General features: G+C 41.6%; 1 protein-coding gene across 1 annotated transcript in view; it reads right to left on the bottom strand.

The window, feature by feature from the left end:
- The window catches only part of LOC145438066 (uncharacterized), a 31,001-nt gene extending 8,962 nt beyond the window's left edge, over positions 1 to 22,039 (bottom strand). Inside the window, exons 1-4 of the mRNA XM_080315448.1 lie at positions 21,889 to 22,039; positions 21,624 to 21,789; positions 21,481 to 21,570; positions 3,049 to 3,170 (exon numbers count right to left, since the gene is read on the bottom strand). Coding sequence (XP_080171574.1) covers positions 3,049 to 3,170; positions 21,481 to 21,570; positions 21,624 to 21,789; positions 21,889 to 21,946 — 436 coding nt within the window. The 5' untranslated portion in view covers positions 21,947 to 22,039. The remainder of the gene's footprint in view (positions 1 to 3,048; positions 3,171 to 21,480; positions 21,571 to 21,623; positions 21,790 to 21,888) is intronic.
- Between the last annotated feature and the right edge of the window lie 743 nt (positions 22,040 to 22,782).

Raw genomic sequence — 22,782 nt, 5'->3', positions numbered from 1 at the left:
CTTTGGTTGCCTATCACCTGGTCGTAACTCGTAACCACCAGCTCAGTGGACGAAGCACTTTCGGATGGGCTTAGAAAAATTAGGGCCTATCGATTTGCGTAATCTCAAACTCTACCATGAAATCATAACGCATGCTACTAAGGATGACCTGATAATTGATTCGTGGCATAGGGACGATTCTTAGTTCACGTACATTATGTAAAATAATCCTTTGATTAAAAAAAATGAATAAAACATTTGTTACCACACTTCAAGTCACGGCTCACCGGCAAACCTCTCGCGGCACCTACGTTAAAATCACTGTTGTCGGGAAATTCATGTGACCATCATATTAAAGTTACTTTTTTACGTTGGAAAACGCCATTGTGACGTCATGTTGATAAAAGTCGCTCGCAGCCCTTGCCCCACCACCCGATATTGTCACGAGCCGCCACTGATATGGACCGTATCAATTTCGCTGCTGTTCGCATCTGTACCGTGGGGCTCATATTGCAAAGGGCGCAACTATGAAGTATAACATTGAATCGCGCCTAACGCGAAAAAAAATTCAAGATGAATTAAAATTCAATTATTCAAAAATTAAATTTGCCTGTCGACGGCCGCCAATACAGGCTTATTTTCTCACAAATTTTTTCCACGGCCGCAGGTTGCCCAACCCTGCTGCAGGGAACGGGATTGGAATTTTAACGGTCGATGGAGTTTCCGTTTCGCCTCATACACGAAGTAACCGTGCTCTGCAATCGTACTCGATTACGTAGAACACGTAATCGTTAACATTCGAAAATAATCAAAAGAAATCCTACCGTAATCGATTTATCTGCAGGTAGATATTTTCGGAGTGCTATGCGTGAGAAAATCTCAACTCTGTCAATATTCGGGTTACCAACAGGTACAGAAGGATAATGAAAGAAGGAGAGTGGCATTCGTCTCTCTAATTAATTTTTTTTTGGAATCGGTTATACTCTCAATACAAGGTCTAGGCAATTATTTTCCCCGCTAGCCAAATGGAAAGCAGAAAATACGTTGGCGGGGTGAGTCAAAATTTTTAACTATAATATGCGGCGCTTTAATTGTACTTCTAAATTGAAAGCAGTGTATTAAATTGTTATTGCTATTGGACAGCATCTCTTATCCCATCCAGAATGTGCTGATCATTACAATGACATTCAATTTTCTATACTTGCTCGTGGCCGTTCTCTTTTTCATTTAAAGGTCCTGGAATCTACTATCATAATGCTACGAAAGCCGACTCTCTGTCGCCAGAAGGAACGCCTCTACACTCTTGGAATATTTCATTAATGTTATGTGTTGTGTTTTCGGTTATTCATAACCGAATATGTACTCGTTAACGTTTGTTTTGTACCGTAACTACCGTATCTTGCCCGTCTACTAGTTGTTTGTTTTTGTCATTATTACGTCATACAGACAAAATAGTTCTTACATTTCGAATTTCATTCACCCTATCACTGACGTTTCGCTACTGATGAGGGTCAGTCGAAAAGCTTTTAGCGAATAAATTACCAATATGAAGTTATTGTTTCGCGTTATTCTGAAGTTCTGTACCACAAATCACTTGTTAAATTGTTATTACATACTGCCCAGAGGCCGTCCTAATTCATAACAATGGTATACATTTTAAACTCTTTTTTACCCACATACACGTTATTATCAATAGATTAAAATGTAATTAGGATACAAAAAGCTTTTTTGGTCACTGCCCCCGAACAGTGTGCGGTTTGATGAAATAGATTTTGTTATGGAAGGAAACTAACAGTACTTCCAGAATTAGGCTGAGTGTCTGTCTTAGAGTTTTTGGCCATCACACCGAGTTATATTGTACTCAACGGAGACCAGCTCACCACAAACTGAAAGGACGGTGCACCCCTGACTCAAATAAATAAATATTTAGTGCTCCAAATATTCCTGGAATTTCGGTCGTCGACCCTCACCTTCCTTTTGTTGGTATGCCCGCCAATACTCCGTTTAATCACGAGCACTGATTGGATTGTTTTGCGAATTAGGGATTTGTGAACGAATCACATAATAATTTAAAGTTCAGACGGTGTAAGTGAGACAATGACAACAAAGACGGTTTCAACTAAACTATATGGAAACAGTGACTTTAATTGTTTCGGCACTCGTTGCTTGGCTTTATTTTTAATATGGATTATTCGTTTGACGAAAGTAGGCTATGTAATTGTGGCACATAAATAAACAGGCTTCACAGTGATCTGGTTCAGTTTATTCCAGCCCATGATTTTAAGTCCACGGTTTAACATTCAAAAGTATAAGTTTTATGCTCTGAATTCCAGGTAGGCTAACTATTCGCGGGCCACACATTGACCAGTTCTGATTTATGAGATCTTTGGTTATTCTTGTCAAGTAAACATAGCTTGAAGGTTGCGGCTACGCGTGAAAGTAGAATGTAACTCGCAAAATGCTAATTTTGCGATTTCTAAATTTAAAGTTTCATACTCTTCTAAAATTTGACCCCCTAATTATCCGCAACATGTGGATTGTAGGTAGGTGTTACGTTACGACATGAATTGTATTCGTTGTGGAGGCATTTTGAGTTCATTTTATTTTATTCTCCTACGGGTTGCAATCGGTAAGTAGTCATTATTTACTCAAAATTTGAACCAGTCGTCTGCCACCCGTTGTATCATGCTAGCATGTTGGGTCATTAGTGACGTAGCGCAATGGACACAAATATTGGGATACATTTAGCAAACTACGTGACTATTTCCAACAAAAAATTCCTATGCGTGGCAACTTCATCTCAAAATCAACATATTGTCTTCGGATATGTTTTCAAGAATAGACTGTGACCGACAACTCAAGGCTCAAGTTCAACAAATCATTCTGATTGTAGTCGTGAATAATCGTGATTACTTTACCATGAAATCTTAATCGACTGCTACGATATTTTGCTGTAATGATGATGATTGTATTCATGGCAGCACGATTTAGAAGTATTCTTATTCGCAATCGATCACAGTGATGCAGTGATTGGCCATGACCTGCTGGTCTGATTCGTACGTGACTTACGTATCTGGCAAACGTAGCCGACCTTGAATTCACATGGCCAGTCATTCCACAATCCTTTCGAACCAGCATTTGTGTTGATGCAATCTTCATTATTGCCGTGATTGTCGGGATTAGTTCTCTCCCTAGATATGGAATTATCATTCAGGATAAACATAAGTATCAGCAGAAACAAGATGAAATGAAGACACATGAAATATTTTGATTATCTGAATACGCCTATCTGCATTCTTCGTGGGTTGCGATAATTGTTTGCGCTAGTTCGCCAAGAATATATCAGTGTTGGGATACGAAAGGAGAGACAGTATTAACGGGTTTAAATAACACTTAGCCAGACCCGTCCTAAACTGTAGTCTCGGGCTTGCTGTATGGAAATGCACCATACTTCTGGCAGGCTACCAGCCCCTGACCCTCGCTTCCCGATCAGGAAATTTCGTAACAGCCATTCATTCATGCGATTCGCAAAGACACACACACACACACACACCCCCTATCGGTAACAAACAAAGGTCGGATATCATAGTTGGATTGATCAAAGAACCTATATTCCCGTTGATCAACCGAATAGTATCGAAACAATTTGAGCATAAAGTTAAGTCATAATTTGATTGCGAGGATTCAACAAACCATAGTAAACTGCACACTTGCGTAAATTTCTACGCGCAGAAGATTTTTCTATTATGACCGTGACGATCGTCTCCAAGTCACAGGTCAATGTCATTTTTATAGTTTTGACTCGAGTCAAGCTCAGTCATTTTCAATTCACCACCGAGTCAAGTCCGAGTTCAACTCAGCTAGTAGAGGGTCCTGCATAAACCCTGCATTCTGCATAAATGATGCGGAATCTGTAATATCTGTAATGTGGATAGTAGAGCGTGTCTTTGCGGAATCGGACTAGAAAACGATGTTTATTTTCTCAGCCAACACAACAGAATTTGTATAGGAGTGGGTCATGGGGGAGCCGATTGAGACAACGCTTATGGTTGTAACCAAGTCACAAGGTTCCGAGTCACAAGTCGGTCTCACTTCTATAGTTTTGACCGGAGTCAGGTCGAGTCATTTTTAAATCACCACCGAGTTAAGTCCGAGTTCAAGTCAGTGAGTAGAGGGTCGAGTCCGAGTCATAGTGTTGTGACCCGAGTCCGAGTCCAAGTTTTGTTTTTCTGTTTTGTGGTATTCATGGTATTTGTCGACTACTATGGTCATTTACCTCAGGCCTATATTCTTCATTTTTACTCCGTAACTGCCGATTTACAGTACGGCGCACATCTAGACCTTTTGTAAGACACCGCTTACGCGAATGATTTAGCGAGGAGGAGCCTAGATAAACCTTAAACACTTAGTTATAGGAGTTCTGAAGTCGACCTAGGTCGGACTTGAACCAGCAACCCATTGGTGCCGAGTCCAAGTAATTGTGTTCACTGTTCAGTTTTAAGTGCAATCCGATTGAACCCTCTTTATCAACTCTGCTCGAGTGACATGGAATGACTCGCTTTCAAAATATAGTATTTTTCCTCATTCCTAACAGTTCCTGGCCCTATTTTCCAAGTATCAGGACTGATAGACGAAATACCAAATGATGATACTTTGCTGTTCTTCGAAGTACAATGAAATGTCTGTCTTGGCCGTCCTAGTTTCAAGTCATATGCCTTGGTTCGAGTCATGCACAATGACGCGAGTCTAGGGTCGCGACTCGGGTATACATTTTGGTCGCGACCGCACTAGAGCGATCTTTCAATATCCATGTAATATTAGTTGACTTTCTTGCAACAAAATAAATTTCTCCGCATTTCTCGCGTCCCACTGTGAATAGTAAGTACACGTTGAAGGTCACTAGGGTTACATTTGAAACACACGTTGCTTTAAAAATTGCGTTTTTTTAGTTGTGGAATTATGCCATAATTGTGTACATACTTTCCAAAAACATGCTGTATGAGCCTACGGACAATTACCACCCGATATAGCCGACGTATATCGAATTGGGATGGTTGGACCCCTCAAAATAGTCGGTTCAGCATTAATAGTACAGATATTTCGTCAAAGTATAGAAATTAAACATGGAACGGCAACGACCGATTTTGCAGCTTCGTTCCGCTTCGCCGAGGCTGGAGTGAAGAATTGTTACGCGTAAGCGACTGTAGGATTTCTGGCAACCCAAAAGCTATCTTCCCTAGCGCAGAAATATCTGAATCTGGTCTTGATCGAAAGCTACTGTTGCACCGATTCCGAAAATATAAATTAAAATATTGATCAGGCACTGATCCACCTAGAATCTGTCCTCCAAGTCAGAAATATCGGCATTGTTTAGAACAATCGGGTAACCGCAACACAATGGCCATAACAATGACCCGTTGCGACTCTCCGATTGTTCGAACAATGCCGATATTTCAGATTGGAGGACGGATTCTAGGTGGATCAGTGCCTGATCATTATTTTACCTTATATTTTCGGAATCGGTGCAACAGTAGCTTTCGATCAAGACCAGATTCAATAATTTCTGCGCCCGGGAAGATAGCTTTTGGATTGCCTGAAATCCTACAGCCGCTTACGCAAAACAATTCCCCACTCCAGCCTCGGCGAAGCGGAACGAAGCTGCAAAATCGGTCGTTGCCGTTCCATGTTTAATTTCTATAGTCAAAGGGTCTATATATTTTACCCTATATTTTCACTTTCTAATATCAATCCTTATGACGTCACAACGGAATATTCGTGACATCATGGCTTCAAAAAAACAATAAAAAGCATTTTTTAAATTAGGGCCTCGTTTTGAACATGTCTGTGTTAAATTGATTTTGTTCTAAATTCAACCCTAAAGATCACTGTGTTTGGCACTAAAGACAAAATACAGACGGCGAAAAGTGATTGCGATGACATGGCTTCTTCATGAAAATGTGTTGAGCTTTGTATTATACAAATTTGTTTGATGTTATGATAAAATTTGTCCGACATTGGTTTCTCTGGAAAGCTCCAACTGGCACGGGTATTATTTGGAGAGGAAGGAAAGAAGCGGGGCTGAACTACCGCGTACGATTAATTGTGAACACGTCTAGTTTTCAGAAATGAATGTAGCTGTAATCGAAATTTTGGAAGAGCGGTAAACTCCTAGTACCGGCTATCACAGTCGGACTCCATTGTTAAGCGTTAGTCTAAGGGAGTGCAACGGGTTGGTGCAGGGCTATTAGTCACGGATATTTCGCGTCCGTCCCTTTCCTTCCGGGCCGGGAGATATAAAGACATGACGTTTTATCTAACATCCATGGTTGGCAAAGTACAGTTCCAAAAAGATTGCAGATCGGCACAAACCTTCGAAAGTGATATGTGGGCCGCCGAAAAGGTCGGCATCCATTATTCCTGTCCTTGCAATCTGAGTCTCGCAATTTAAATGCGACCCACAGAGAAAATAATGCACCCCAATCTGAAATCGTGAGCGTTCCAAGGCATGTTTCATAGAATTGCGTTGCGAGCAACTGCTGGATTGTCAGCGCGTTCTCTGTACCACAAATGCCCGTAAAAACGAAGCATACTGACGTTAAAAATAAACCTAGTTTCGAATTGTTAAACTTGGGTCGCCAAAATCCCACTATATCTCTGAATGGGCTAGAGGCAGTGGCGGCTCGTGACAATATCGGGTGGTGGGGCAAGGGCTGCAAGCGACTTTCTATCAAAATGACGTCACAATGGCGTTTTCCAACGTAAACAAGTAACTTAATGATGGTACGGTAACATGAATTTCCCAGCAACAGTGATTTTAACGTATATGCCACGAGAGGTCCGCCGGTGAGCTGTGACTTGAAGTGTGGTAACTGCGTAAACGGCGTACGGAACAAAGATTCAACACGGTTCATGTTCGCACTAGACCTGACTAATTATCTGCAGAAATGGAAATGATTATAACTCGAGAGATTGCGTAAGCCTAATTGGAAAGGTCAACGAGTTCGGACAGATACGCAATTGTTATCTCATAGATTGGGCCTGTCATTTTGAATCCAAAACATCATTCTGAAGAACTAAGAATAACAGCCTCGGAAATTCGGTCTCGGTACAGCATAGGAGATGTTGGCCTTGAAACTTGAAACTGTAACACGACACATACGGCTTTATTACTGTCTATAGGTCTGCTGCGAAATCGCCTTTGGAAAATATATTACCGAATAAATACGTGGATGAAAGCCGTAAACTTAGTACACTGTTACATGACATCATCGAGAAGTGGCCTCATGGCCCTTTTCGGTATGGTACACTGTCAAAATTATTGCGAACAGACCGAATTTTGCGTAAAATTTACTGAGGAATACGCTGATCAAGTAAGTGATCAGCTGTTAGCCGCTATCTAAAACGAAATAGCTATCGCGCTTGACAGGGGGTTGTAAGCAAATGGCTTGAAGGTCACAATTTCACGGTGAAATTGACATTGGAGAATATAATATCAAAGTAAATATTTGAATGCAAACTGAGAATGATATCATCATCTCAGTTAACGTTACCGCAGATACGCCGGCTTTTGCGTGAAATCCGCAATGCGTTGTAGGCTAAAGTGTCAGATCGGAGCACATCTCTACCATACTCGACCTTGATAACGAAATTACTGCCCTAATCATTGAGCGTCAACCTTGAGACTTGGCACAGCGTTCGATACTAAAATCAAGACATACCGTGCAAAAGCTTATGACGGATCTAGGTAAGGAGCATCCTGTGTTGCCAACTCCAGATGGAAGAAAATCGCTAAAACTGGTGTCAAAAATCGCTAGATGTCGCTAAATATTGAGGAATAAGCGCTAAAAAATAGCGCTAAATCTATTTCAATTGCTAAAGGTGTTAAATTGAACGATAATATCAATACATTCTTCTCAGCTATATTTTACTCGTCTGGGGCCAAAGTCACTTATCATATTTCTAGTTCATAATACGTAATAGTCATCTCTAAGCGGAAACAAAACGTGCAATGCATTTCGATAAAGCAGATCGCTTTGCGCAATGATCGCTCTGCGTGACCGCTAGTGATGAGCATTGGAGCGGAGTCGGAGTGGATTCGGAGCGGAGTGTTGCTGATTTTGTGACAGAGCGGAGTCGGAGTTTACTACAGATATTTTTTCGGAGAATTTCGGAGTATTGTAACTTTTGTTTCCGATATCCTTGGATAGCTCTGACCAGAATACACTCTTGATTATGATTACAAACCAAAACACAGACAGTTTAGACCAGAGGTCTCAAACTCAAATGTGCTCGCGGGCCAATTTTCCAGTTTTTGACGACGCCGCGGGCCGCAGCATCACTAAGCGTATTCCATGTCTTTCCAAGTAGGACTTAGTTGATGGGATGAAATTGCCCTATTGAAAGTGAGCCGATACAGCAGACTGACATTCAACACACATCATAAAAATGTGATTTACCCTTGTATCAATTTGGGCCTGGCATGAAAAAAATCATCACAGTTATAACTATTTGAATAGAAGTGTTGTTGTACTTGATATATATTAATTATAAGATGTAGACGCCCTGTGAGAGGAAAAATATACAATGTTATCATAAAAGCTATCACGTTATAATTTTGCAGCTACTATGAATATTGTACTTTTAACAGATTGATAACAGAGATTGATCTGACATCAGCATTTGGGGTTTAGCAGTGTAGCCCAATCCAGGGTTTGGGTATATACGCCTGATAAATGGGTTATTAAGCTCATGGTCAATTACCTTCGAATATTAGAGCAGAGAAATACCAATATAAATATATTAATGAATGTGTCATAGTTATAGAAGTGTCGGAAGTAGGGTTGGATTATCCGGATAACGGTTAACCGGTTAACCGCAGGGTTCATTATTATCCGATATCCGGATATAAATCTGCCGGTTAACCGGATAAAATAGTATCGTTAATTATGTGTTTTAAACTTTTAGGAAGCTTCAATAAGTCGTATTATCAGTGTTTCGCGTGGCCAATTAGTGAGAAGCGTGTCGCCAATTAGCGGGATACGTCAATGCACTGTGTAACGCGACGGAATCTCCCGCTGAGAAGATCGCCACATTAGGTCATTGATTGCCGCGAACTCGGCTATCGTTGCTGGCCTGGTTTTTCGAGTCTTCAACAAGCCTATAGTTCCGCTGGCAGAATCACATCTGCAATAGGCTCTGTGGACATTATACCATCACTGGCCTACATAATCGCATCTGCATTGGCTTGGTGCTCACGATATTATCGCTGGCTTGCACAATCGCATCTGCAATAGGCATAGTACGAACGATATCATCGCTGGCGTAACCATAGTCTCGGGCCTGGCATGCGTTGGCCCCTATCTCTTGGTGGCTTGGAGACAATACGCCGCTGAGATTAGTATGATCAGCGATTGTGATGTTCGTGCGTGCAAGCGTAATTGATTCCCGCTGATACTAAATTCGAAAAAAAATCGAAACCACCTCGTTTTATTTAAAACATCCCCCTTATTTTTCGGCTGGCTACGGGCCTGATCATGTGAATTTCTCATGGAGGAATTAGAGCGAGCTATCATGTCGGCCTCAATTCCGGTATCAGCTACTCGCCCTTCCAGTACTGGACACCTAAACAGAAGAATGGGCAAAAAGGAAGCGCTGCTTACTATATTCAGCCTTGCTTACTATAATTCAGCCCATTTTGTGGAAGCAGAAAGAGCATTTGATACGTGTGGACTCTTTGTTACAAAACTCCGGTCCCGGCTACAGGGTGCCACTATTGATGCGGTGTGCTTTTCAAGGAGGGAGCTGCAATTACCCTATGTAATGATTTTGCGATCTATTTTTCATGCAGACCTCGTGAAATCGATTATATCACTTAGGATTCACTATCCGGTTAACCGGTTAGCTTTAATTCCAAATATACGGATATATCCGTTATCCGGATAGTGAAAATTATTGATATCCGAACTAACCCTAGTCGGAACGCCGAACAACCCATTGTTGTTACATCGGTGGAGCGTACCACTAAGGCACTCAATGCATTTAAGTGGCCTCAGTAACATGGTTTAGCGACCCAAGATTTAACTAATAGATTGGCAATGGTTGCTATACCTACTTGCTAAGTAAGCGAAATACCAAGCTGTGACCTTCTGATCTAACAATATTCCCATGACTCCGTGTCCACTCGGGTCATTTTCATTTGGCCATCGAGTCTACCCATCAGAGTCCGAGTAACTCTAATAAAGGTCGCGACCAATTCTAACTCACAAATTTCAGTCACGAATCGTCTAAGCACAATGCTGTAAACGACTATCGTCTAAGGGTCAGGGTTTATCATCTTGAATTGGAAATTTGGAGAAATTGTGAATCTTCTACTGCATGGGCGCGGATAGTGAAGTTTGATCAATAGTTTCAGGCTTTCGGAGCAATTTAAGAGCGAATTTTCACTTCAAAACTTGAAAATATATACGTAGCACTGATATATTGCAAAAATAATGAAAATCCAAAATGTCGTCGCGGGCCGCACAAAATGATCTGGCGGGCCGCATGCGGCCCGCGGGCCGCGTGTTTGAGACCTCTGGTTTAGACCTTATTAAGTTGTAATATGACGGGTAAAATGCAAAAATGATTGCCAAGTGCATAAAAATCAGCCATCTGCACTGCAATTGGAGACTGGAGAGTAGACAATACTATGAGGCCAACCCTATCATCACATTAATTTAGTAAAACACATTACCAATTGTACCATGCTTGCCACTGTTTCGGATACTTGACGAGATTCATCGGAGTATCTCGGAGTTTGGGATTGAACTCTTCGGAGTAGGAGAGAGTTTCCCTCAGACACTAAAGTTGTCGGAGGGATTCGGTGTGTCGGAAAGCACTATCCGCTCATCACTGGTGACCACTGACGAGGTTTTCGAGCATAACCGCTCACTATATAAGCGTGCCTTGCTCGATGCGTCCGTGAATACGTGATGCGATGTACCGTGGAAATGCGCTTGACTTCTCCAAATTGTGTTGGAGTACTTGAACACGACATGCGAATTGACCCGACACAACACGACTTCAACCGGGTTTGCCAGCCACTATAAGTAGAGACCTTAAGAAAATAATCCGAGGACCAACCCGGGGTATGAAATGTAATGAATCTGGTCTTAAACGAAAGCTAGTGTCACACTGATTCCGACAATACGAAGTAAATTCTTGTCAAAACAATGGAACGACCTCACAACAGCCCCCAAATTCTGAAAATCGGCATTGATCAGAACAATCGCTGGACGAAGTTGGTCATTGTTATGTTCATAGTGTTGCGGCGGTGCCAATATTGGGGCAATGCCGGTTTTCAGACTTCGAGGGCTGTTTCGGGGTGCATGGTTCCATTGTCCTGACGAGATTTTATTTTGTATTTTCGAAATCACTGCGACACTAGCTTTCGATCAAGGCCAATTATATTAAATTTCAGCGCTCAGGTCGCAAGATGCAGCACTGCCAATTATGCTATTTTATATTACTCAGCAATAATAGACTATGTTTGCCCATGCGTAACCGCCAGGAGGTGCGTGTCTATCCGTAGAGTAATATATAACTTAGATCAGTGGTTCCCAAACTTTTGCGGTGTCAGGGCCAAATTGAGAATTTCAGAGCACGGTCGGGGCCGCACGAATACCAGGGCAATTAAACGGACCCAAATGTCATCAAAATATGAAAATTGGCATTGTTCCGATCAATCACTTGACGCCATTGTCCATTGTTTTATGATCATTGTGTTGCTGCGCTCCAATTGTTCAAAATAGTCGACCTTTGGAGGCTATTTCGGAGTAGTTTTATTGCCCTGGCGAGATTCCAATTTGCATTTTTGGAATCAGTGCGAAACTAGATTTCGATACAGACCGGACCTATCAAATTATGCGGACGCTTCCGGTCGTGAGCTAGAGGACTACCAATTATGCTGCTTTCGGGGCGATTTAGTGAGGCAGGTTTTATCGCCTGGACGCGCGAAGCGCGAAAATTTTCTGTAATTCATGATTGAATCGGTCAATATGATCGGGAATTGCATATATATTGCCATCAATTTTTATCCTTTCTCTGTTCACGTAATCAGTTTTACAGGTAGAGCCGAGGGAAGTGTGTTTGAAAAGGTAGAGCCCCTCAATAATAACATCTTCGAACGTATATACCCGTTGGCAGGAACGAAACAGCATTTCGTCAGCCCCCCCCCCCAAAAAAAAATAGTAAGCTTGGGGTTTGGGCTCCCATAGGGTGATAAACCTATCCCTATCACCTTGTTCGCTTTTCCCAGGAAACTAGTTGTACTGTTAAGTGAGCCAGCGCGAAGCGCGAAAATTTTTGATAATTCATGATAAAATCGGTCAATATGATCGGGAATTGCATATTAGGGTTGTCCATGATTTGGAAAATCTTACAAATCCTCGGTTGTAATGTCTCATTCGATAGATTATTGATAAAAAAAACGACACTGAGCCTGAAAGAAGCTCACAGAAAGGCCGTTAACATTTCGTGCAAAGCGTTTGAAAGTAGCTGCCATAGAATGGGCGTGCCACCGACCATAGAACGGCGAGAAGACTAGTAATCAAGAAACCACGGCTCTTGATTGGATAATCGGCTATGCTTCAATGACCACGTCAGCAGCAGCTTGCTGATTAGGTGAACAAGGAGTCTGCTACTGGCGGCGATTCTGAAAGCGCATTGTATGTAGGTTGACAGATAATGATTTAGGATTGATTAAGGGTATGTTGAGGTACGAAATACATAATGAACAAACAACAGCTGCTTCACAAAAACGTCTAAAGCATGACTGCTTTATTGTGAAAGAAACCGCCGCAGCCTGTATGCCTTGTTTTCAACGAGGGAAAGCATAGGCGCTTATGCAAGTGGCGACGGATTCCTAGTTTCAGAAATAATATATAATTATTGAATACAAAGATAAAAAGCTTAACAATGACACTATAGTTTGTGTGATCTCATTGGGCTCAGGTTGTAGTACATAGTTGAAGTTTTGAAAGCTCTAAGGGTCGGCTGAATCAGCGGGTCACGCTTGGCACTTGTCAGATGCTTACATCAAACTGTATTCACTTGCAAGTGTTGTCAGAGTCCTTGATGATGACGCAGAAAAGAGACGTAAAAGTAAGCACATAATATGCTGGATATGATATGTCAAATTCCTTAATAATCGCGCAGAAAAGGGGTGTAAAGGTAAACACAGACAATGCTGCATAGTGAATAGTATCCAGCATAGTTTGCATATCATATCAAGCAGGGCCTGTGCTTGCATTTAAACCTCGTTTCTGCGACATCATTAGGGACTTTGAAAACATTTACAAGTGAATTCAATTTGCTGCAAACATCTGATGAGTGCTAAGCCAAACCGTCTGATTCAGCCGATCGCTAGAGCAATCAAAACTTTAACTATGTACTGGAACCTGAGCCCAATAATATCACCTAACTTATAGTGTCATTGTTAAGCTTTATCTTTGTATTCAATAATGATATATTGTTTCTGAAACTAGGAATCCGTCGCCACTTGCATAAGCGCCTATGCTTTCCCTCGTTGAAAACAAGGCATATAGGCTACAGCGGTTTCCTTCACAATGAAGCGGTCATGCTTTAGACGTTTTTGTGAAGCAGCTGTTGTTTGTACATCATGTATTTCGTACCTCAAGATACCTTGAATCAATCCTAAATCATTATCTGTCAACCTACATACAATGCGCTTTCAGAATCGCCGCCAGTAGCAGACTCCTTGTTCACCTTATCAGCAAGCTGCTGCTGACGTGGTCATTGAAGCATAGCCGATTATCCAATCAAGAGCCGTGGTTTCTTGATTACTAGTCTTCTCGCCGTTCTATGGTCGGTGGCACGCCCATTCTTCGGCAGCTACTTTCAAACGCTTTGCACGAAATCTTAACGGCCTTTCTGTGAGCTTCTTTCAGGCTCAGTGTCGTTTTTTATCAATAATCTATCGAATAAGACATTACAACCGAGGATTTGTAAGATTTTCCAAATTATGGACAACCCTATTGCATATATATTGCTATCAATTTCTTGTCCTCGCTGCTCACGTAATCAGATTTACCGGTAGAGCTGAGTGAGGTGTCTTGGAAACTGTAGGGTCCATTAGTATGATTCCGTAACATGTTATTTCGTGACCTCCTGTCTGCTATACATCAAAAAAATATAGACTCGCCCAAACAGGCTTCTAAACTAAGACGCACACGATTTCAAATTGGTATTTCTTCACTGGAATATAATTGTTCCCCGCGGGATGGTATTTGTCTCGTGAGGTTAAGAATGCCAAGACAGTATTTTGTATATATAACGACATTTTCGGTCAGCATAAGGGCAGTCCTGTTCGGCCAAGGTTTTCTCGCTTGGTGCGTCGTGGCGCGGTAAAGGCTAATGCCGATATGCCCAATGCCCATTTCTATAAATATTGCGGATTTTTTGGGGGGATGAGTACCCAAAAATCAAGATATTTGGCGGCATGAAATCACGCCTACAGCAAAAAAAAAAACAATTGAAAAAGATGCATAAATTTTCCAATAATTTATGCTAATTCACGAAATAATTTTGAGCCCCGTTCGAGCTCGTCCCCCCTTCATTGGGGGTTTGGCGTGCGGCAGTTACAGTCCTGTCTTTACCTATATCTATAGCTACTGCTCGTTCAACCGGGTGTAACGATATCAGTCTACTCACGACTTTCCTGCAATCTTAATTAAAAACTCCAGACTCCAAGCCAAGCTAGTGTATTTTATAAATATAAATTTAATTTTTTTGTCATAACTCGATTTCTTAATATTTTTTGGGGCCGCAAGAAGGCTAGCTGGGGGCCGCGCTTGGGAATCACTATAGATTACTAACCTACGGATAGATACCAGAGATGAGCATGGATTAGGATTAGGATTTGAAAAAACAGGATTTGTGAAATTTTATCGGATTCGGATTGGATTAGGATTATAAATTTTTTTCTGAGCGGATTAGGATTAAGATTGGATTTTCCGATTTTCTGGGCGATTGATCTGTCGCGTGGTGAATCGCGACAAACTGTATTCAGATCAGTTATTAATGTACTTAAGGTACACTATGCTATTGTAAACTCGGTGCAAATGAACATGGGGGGTGCAGCTCTCTGCTATGTTATCTTAAATCAAGAGAATCGTTGGTTGTGAAAGAAAAATTTCCAATCCCTTCCTTGCATAAATGAGCATTTTTTCTGAATTTTAAGTTGGAATCGGATGTGGATTGGATATGGACTTGAATATGTATAAGTTCTGGATTAGGATTAGGATTAGGATTTGAAGCTTCGGATTTGGATTGGATTAGGACATAGAAATTTCAAATCCGCTCATCTTTGATAGATACGCAGGTCACGTCGTTACGCTCCGGCAAGCAGGTACACTTATTGCTGAGCAATCTAAAAGCAGCATAATCGGTGGTGACATAACTTGCGACCCGAGGGGTGAAATTTAATGAAACTGGTCTTAAACGAGGGCTACTGTAGCACTGATTCTGAGAATACAAATTAATATCTTGTCAGGGAAACGGAACCACGTCAAAACATCCCTCAAATTCTGAAAATTGGCATTGTTCTGAACAATCGCTTGACGAAATTGCCATTGTTATATTCATCGTGTTGCGGTGTTGCCATTGTTGGAACAATGCCGATTTTCAGATTTTGAGGGCTGTTTTGAGGTGGTTCCATATCCCCATATTTGTATTATCGGAATCAATGCGGCAGTAGCTCTCGATCGGGACCAGTTTCATTACATTTCAGCCCTCGAGTCGCAAGCTATACCTCCACCAATTATGCTGCTTTTAGAGTGCTCAGCAATAAGTGTAACTGCTTGCCGGAGCGTAACGACGGGACCTGCGTATCTATATCCGTAGGTTAGTAATCTATAGAATCACTGACTTAGATCATCGGATTCCGCACTCTGGTGGCCAGTATAGCCAATGCAGTCGTCGGCCAGAACTGATCTTTATTAGTTATTTTCGGTAAAAAAGCGCTTAATAATCGCTAAATACTTTTACAAAAATCGCTAGATTTATCGCTAGGCGCTAGATCCATATTTTTTGGCGCTAAACCAGATGAAAAATCGCTAGATCTCGCGCGAAAATCGCTAAATTGGCAACACTGGGAGCATCGTTAAAATCAATAGAGACCAATACCGGCTTTGCGTATAATCTGTTAAATGATAAATGACGAGTCAGCTCTCACTCGAATTAGGAAACGAAATTTCCACTGACACAGTTCAGTGACAAACTTAAAAACTTGGTACAGCGTTCGATACTAACATTAAGACTTACCGTGCCAAATGTCATAACCGATCTCAGTATTGAACATCGTCAAAATCAATGGATACCAATACCGGCTTTTGAGTAAAATCTGTTTGCGATACATGACGGATCAGCACGCACTCACCTTCGGAAACGGAATTATTACCCTAAACTTTAAGTAGAAACCCTGAAACTTCGGGCAGTGTTAAATACCAACATCACGACATGACATACCAAGTTTCAAGAGTTTTCATGGTGTGAAACACCATCAAAATCAACCTATACCAGCAAAGGTCGATTAAACGCATATGACGGTAACCGAGTTCAGCTATAGATACGATTGTTACATCACACCTTAGGGGCACAGAGCCATTGTGCCCCGGTTGCTCGGTAATTTTATGAAAAGGAGAGAGTAAATCACCGTTTCTTTATTGTGCGCGGCTCTGCGAGAATAGACAGTGAAAGCTTGTTATGAGCGCTACCGGGACATGCCCCGGCTAGGCATTCGCAAAGCGAAAACACGCAAGAGAATTAGATTTTCGCAGAGACTACGCTATATATGGGCATTTACAAGCGAAAGGACAAGAAGAATACGATTTTCGCTGTGATTTCGGTATATATAGATTGGTGTGCGTCTATAAATGGTAAAGAATTGTTATTGAACGGAATTTTAGGTGGGGCAATGCCCCAGTTGCCCTATAGGACGAGCCGCCACTGGCTAGAGGTATAAAATGTTTAAGAACAACTACCTTCAGTTCTTTTGAATGGTGAAAATTATCATTTACAATGCGAGTTTATAATGATGATATTTAGGAAACACGACGTGCCTTTCTTCATAGATAACATACTGACCCAACCCGCCACGATTTCTCCGACAAGAGAATTTGGATTTTTGTCCGGACCAGAGATTTATTGGAAAAATGCATATATAACTAATCGACATGGTTTACAAGGGCATTGCTGCCGAGCACAAAAAATTCAACACCAACAACAATGATGATATTTACTATTTGTCCCTCGCACTAATCGAGCCGTTATTAAATAAAATATGATTATTTTTCAGAGAAAGGAAGCTGAACGCTGATTTGACGTCTCAGACGTGCTGATGCACTGTATAGTCGTACCTGCCACTACACCCGATAGGAACCAGACTTTTGTTTACGTACTAATTATAGTGTGCAAATATTAATTCATTACTGGTGGTTCGAGACAAAGTTATTGTAAAAGTTGCGACTAATGGTGCGGCGTAAGTCAAACAAGTTTTTACAATTGCGTCGCACGTCAAAAGTAACAATATTTCACAATTTTCATTCGCACTCATCCGGATTTTCATTCTTACACATCTGCAGCACCTCTGTCATCCGCACTGCAATTTTTTTCATTAGCACAAATGCGTACCATCACACAGGTTGAAAAGCACTGGAGCCCGGGGTTTGGTATCATGACGTAACAATGCTGTCTTGTAGCAGGTGACGAGCAGCGCAAACTGCAAGGGTATTGGCCATTGTTCCGCAGGCGATTGAGCATTCTCACTCTCGCTCTCGTGCGCACTTGCTCCTGAGCTACGCCGTATTATTCCAGGCGGCTTTGTCGTAGGCCTACCACAATACCAAACTAGGTTACAATGCAACATCCTAGGCTGATTTTGGGGGGTTCCAGGACCACGAGCCGATTAAAATTTATATTTTAACAATCAGTATTGCGTTATCTCTCAATTGATACCATTTTCGTCAATTTTCACGCTCGGCAAGCCGGTCAAAAATTATCGTAAAATTGCCTTTGGTCAAATTGAGAGTGTGATGTAAACCAATCGCAGTGAGCCGTGAGATGTACTTGTTTGTTGTTTGTGGTATTCATGGTGTTTGTTGACTTCAGGGCTGTGGAGTCGGAGTCGGAGTCGGTGGAGTCGGAGTCGGAGTCTGGGTAATTTTCGCTTGATGGAGTCGGAGTCGGAGTCGGAGTCGTGAAAACTATAATAGCTGGAGTCGGAGTCGGAGTCGGAGTCGGTGGAAAAATACTGACTGGAGTCGGAGTCGGAGTTTGTGAGAATGACCGTGACTTCGACTCCGACTCCGACTCCAACTTCTCTATCATGAAAACATTTGTTTTCGAATAATTTTAAATATAATTTTTTATGTACCACCAATCACTGTTATTAATAACCATACAGATCAGGTGCGGCCAGCCTGTGGCACGCAGGCCCAATTTGGCACATGAGAAGGTTAGGTGTGGCCTGCGAGGTAATTCTCGAAATTATTTATGACATCAGGTACAATTGCAAGGCCAACCAAAATTTGATTAGCATGATCACGACATTTGATGATGAATAAAACAACAGTTCTGACGCATTGAAGTATCCAGGGACCAGCCACATTTATCCCACATCTTCGTATATGACCATAAAGTAGAATATTTCATAGCAGATTTATTTGACTTGAAATTATTCTCGGTACTTCGCATGATTCATTGTCACTATAGATTTCTTGCATTCAGTATTTGAGCCCACTTCTGAAAATTATAAATACCTATTATTCACAGAATTGAGTCTAACTATATTCGCAATTAGGAGATAACGTGTCGTCTAACAAGCGGCATCGCTTGTGCACTCGCAGCGAGATCGTCGACAAAACATTTGCACAAAATGATAGAGGCATGTTCATGTTCACTGATACCGTCGATTTTGCTATGTCTAAACGTCGAATAATCCTGTCCTTGCCAAATGAGCCCAGTGGTATACAGATGCGACCCCCAATGTATGTTATCAACATATTTATTGATATAATTCAGTCATTATCTTGCAAAAAAAATTCGCACTTCGCGCGACCAGACCCTCATTGCGCACTGCACAGTTGCATGACATATATTGTTATCAATTTTAGAGCATATCAATATAAGTCTTGTTTGCAATGTTACCTAATTCGGTTCGCTCCTATCGGACGACTAAAAAAGGCTATCAACATTCCAGTTGCCCGCGCAATGGTTCGTATATCTCATGTGTCCCTTTGGCCGAGAAAGTTGCCCACCCCTGATATAGATAAAATTGGACATTACTTGCAAATGACAACTCAGTTGCAGAGGGGAAGAAAATCGCAATAGGCGCTTTGGCGATGCAGTCAAAATTGATGCAATTTTTGGAATTATACCATGATACTGTGACAGAGCAAATGCATCGGCTGGTTTTGTAAAATTGTAAAAATGATGTAAATATGACCAAAGGGTGCTTCCCACTGGACAAAATCTAAAATATTTGTAGTGTAGCTTAGCCGTTTGGGTCGAACAAATGATTAAGAAAGACTGCAAGTCCGAATCCTTGAATACTTGATTAAAGTACATGTAGACTGGACATAGGCTATGGTCTTTGACTACTTAACTAAATTCCATTTATGACCAATAACTGTTAGTATAGTAAGAGTGTGTGTGCTTGTAATTAGGATAGTGTGCAATGGCAAAATTAGTAAGTTCAATCTCTTTATTAGTTGCTGAATCATACACAAGAACTACACTTGGATTTTTATCTACATTTTTATTATACAGGATTGGACATCTGCCATATTTGAATGATTCATACATTTCAGTATATTAGAGAGTCCATGTTATAAAAACTTGAAAAAGGAAGGATATTTAGCAAGTCTTTCTTTCATGTAAAATGCATAGTGGATAATTCGAGCTGTTCCACAATGAAACAATTTAGCATGTCATCGTTTGCATATGTTTAATGATTGTATGATAGTCATTCAACCGACAATGTGGCATATAATTTTCGAACTAAATTGGTAATAATGCTGGAGTCGGAGTCGGGAGTCGGAGTCGGAGTCGGTACGTTTAAAAACCCTGGAGTCGGAGTCGGAGTCGGAGTCGGTACGTTTAAAGACTCAGGAGTCGGAGTCGGAGTCGGTATATTGAAAATGTGTGGAGTCGGAGTCGGAGCCGGAGTCGGTGGTAAAATTTACCGACTCCACAGCCCTGCTACAATGGTCATTTACACCAGGCCGATATTCGTTATTTACGATTCCGTAACTGCCCGCTTGTAGCACGGCCCACTTCTATAGGCTTCTTTATAAGACACCGCTTACGCGGATGATATGACGAGGAGGAGCCTAGATAAACCTTCTACACTTAGGTAGGAATTCTGGAGTCGACCTCGGTCGGACTCGAACCCATAACCCATTGGTGTTGTAGCTGTGGATTACACCACTACGCTATCTCTTCGTAATGAGATGTACTTGTGTCTACACCAGGGGCGGGCAACTTCTCCAGTCGGCGGGCCGGATATAGGAAAATTAAATACTTGGCGGGCCGGATTGCTGAATCGATGCATTAGTCGCCCATTTATCCACATATAAAAGAAATAAATCGCATTTAATGAATGTATTTTAAAGACAGCAATGTAACTTCAAGGCCAATTCTCGCCAATAATGACGAAGACCATGTGGATTTGAGAACAGCATTGTCATACAGGCAGCACCATGTCTGCTTCTCTCTGATCAATCAACACACGGTGCAATCCTTCATTAAGATTTCAAGGCGTTCGATAAGCCCGGTACCCCAAATTGTCCACGATATCAATTCATTTTGGTTTAGTAGGTGGCGAGATATAGCGTGGTTGTTCAACTGTGTGGCCTATTTTATCTCGATATTGAGTTCATGCGGCCCGCGGCCTTTACGAAATTTCAAAGTGGCCCGCGACCCGTTTCGAGTTGGCGACCCCTGGCATAAGCGGTGTCTTACAAAAGCCTAGAAGCATGCCGTGCTACAAGTCGACGTTTACGGAATCAAAAATAAGAAATATCGGCCTGGTGTAAATGACCATTGTAGTCGACTAACACCATAATTACCACAAATTACATTAGGGTTGAGTACATCGTAAATGTCGATAATGCAAGTCTTCTCGCTTCGACTAACGTACGCGTAAGCACCAGCCTCGCTCGCTGCGCATACATGTGCAAATTGTGTATAATAACATACAGTCACTAAAATTTGACGTATGTAAGCAAGTAGTGGGGAATCTCGGAAGACTGGGGCCGCAGGCCACATTATCATGTAAGACGGAAAACAGTCCGCGGGCCGGATCCAGCCCGCGGGCCGTATGTTGGCCGTCCCTGGTCTATACCATTGTAGGACACCATGGTTCAACTGTCGGCTAAATCACGAGACCCATGAGAATATGGTGGTTACCAGTAAACTCAACATAATGTTGGAAGGATGTCCTACCAATTCGACCACTCCACGTCTTCTCCATCGATCCACTCGTAATTGCCCTCGCCGAACATGTCTGATCCTCCAATCCACGCAAATACTCCGCTGTGATGCATAAATATCATCTTCCAGCAAAATAACTCGCGTTTAAAACTCACTGTGATACTTCAGCCACGGCATCGTTTAGCTTTCTGTCTTTCGGCATCACGAGCCATCCACCTTTCTGGTAGCAACTTAACATAGCCGCGGCAAAGATGTTAGTATCTTGTTGGCCATTGTAATATTTCAGTAAAGTGTCCCGAAATGTGGCTTTGTTTTGGAGAGCTGAGAACAAATTCGTCATAAATAGCGGGCTGCACACTGAATATACATACATAACAGCATTTTAGATAATCTGTGCAAAACTATAGCAAACAGTATTACCTGTATAAGCTACACAGAACGTGCAGCAGAATAAAACTGCTCTGACCATCAACATCATAATAATGTACGATTCGAGAGTAAGTTTTCCAGTAAATGCAGAGAAATCCTTATAAAGTGTTGCCTATATCCTCTGATTCTGTTGATAGCAATGATATATAGTAGGTGAGGACGATTTGAGGAATATTATGCGTAAATAGCAGGGGTCACCAACGCGGTGTCCGGCTTCCCACTGAATGATATAGAAACAGATCACATGATGTCCAGTCTTAAGTGTGACATGATTTATTTTAAAATTTGAATTGACTGTTGATGTATATAATTTATTTATACGGACATGGTGCGAAGTAATTCATGATTTCCTAAAAAAGTTACTGGCTAGCTAATTGAAATGAGATGTTTTGATTTAAAGGACCCTCTTAGAAGTCCTACCGCAATGTGATTCCTGCCCAGTCCTATGAATAACAAAGCGGAAATTCAGTCTCGCACGGGTAAACGGCAGGAGTAAAAGTTAGCCCGCAGTTTTGGAATGACTCGATTCACGACTTGACTCGAGTCCGACTCGAGTCACCTTTTTCGTATGACTTGACTTGACTCGAGTCACTTTGCTAAAATGACTTGACTGACTTGACTCGACCTATCAGAAATGTGGATTGACTCGTGACTCGGAGCAAAATTCACGAGTCAATTTCAAGTCATTAGATAATCTGTGTCGATAAAAATCGCTGACTTGGACTCGGATTTGACTCGGTTGTGAATTGAAAATGACTTGACTTGACTCGAGACAAAACTATACAGGTGAGATTATAGCTTTCAATACAACATCCATTGTAGCAGTATATTTATTAAACTCGAAGACTTTTCGGGTGCCTCTTTTCAAGAGTTATCGGCACACTG

The sequence above is a fragment of the Botryllus schlosseri genome, chromosome 4 (genome assembly GCF_051294905.1).
Source record: "Botryllus schlosseri isolate E-star chromosome 4, Bs_hap1, whole genome shotgun sequence".
NCBI classification, from domain to species: Eukaryota; Metazoa; Chordata; class Ascidiacea; order Stolidobranchia; family Styelidae; genus Botryllus; species Botryllus schlosseri.
The sequence above is the reverse complement of the archived record's forward strand: the minus strand, read 5'-3'. Positions and strand labels throughout refer to the sequence as shown.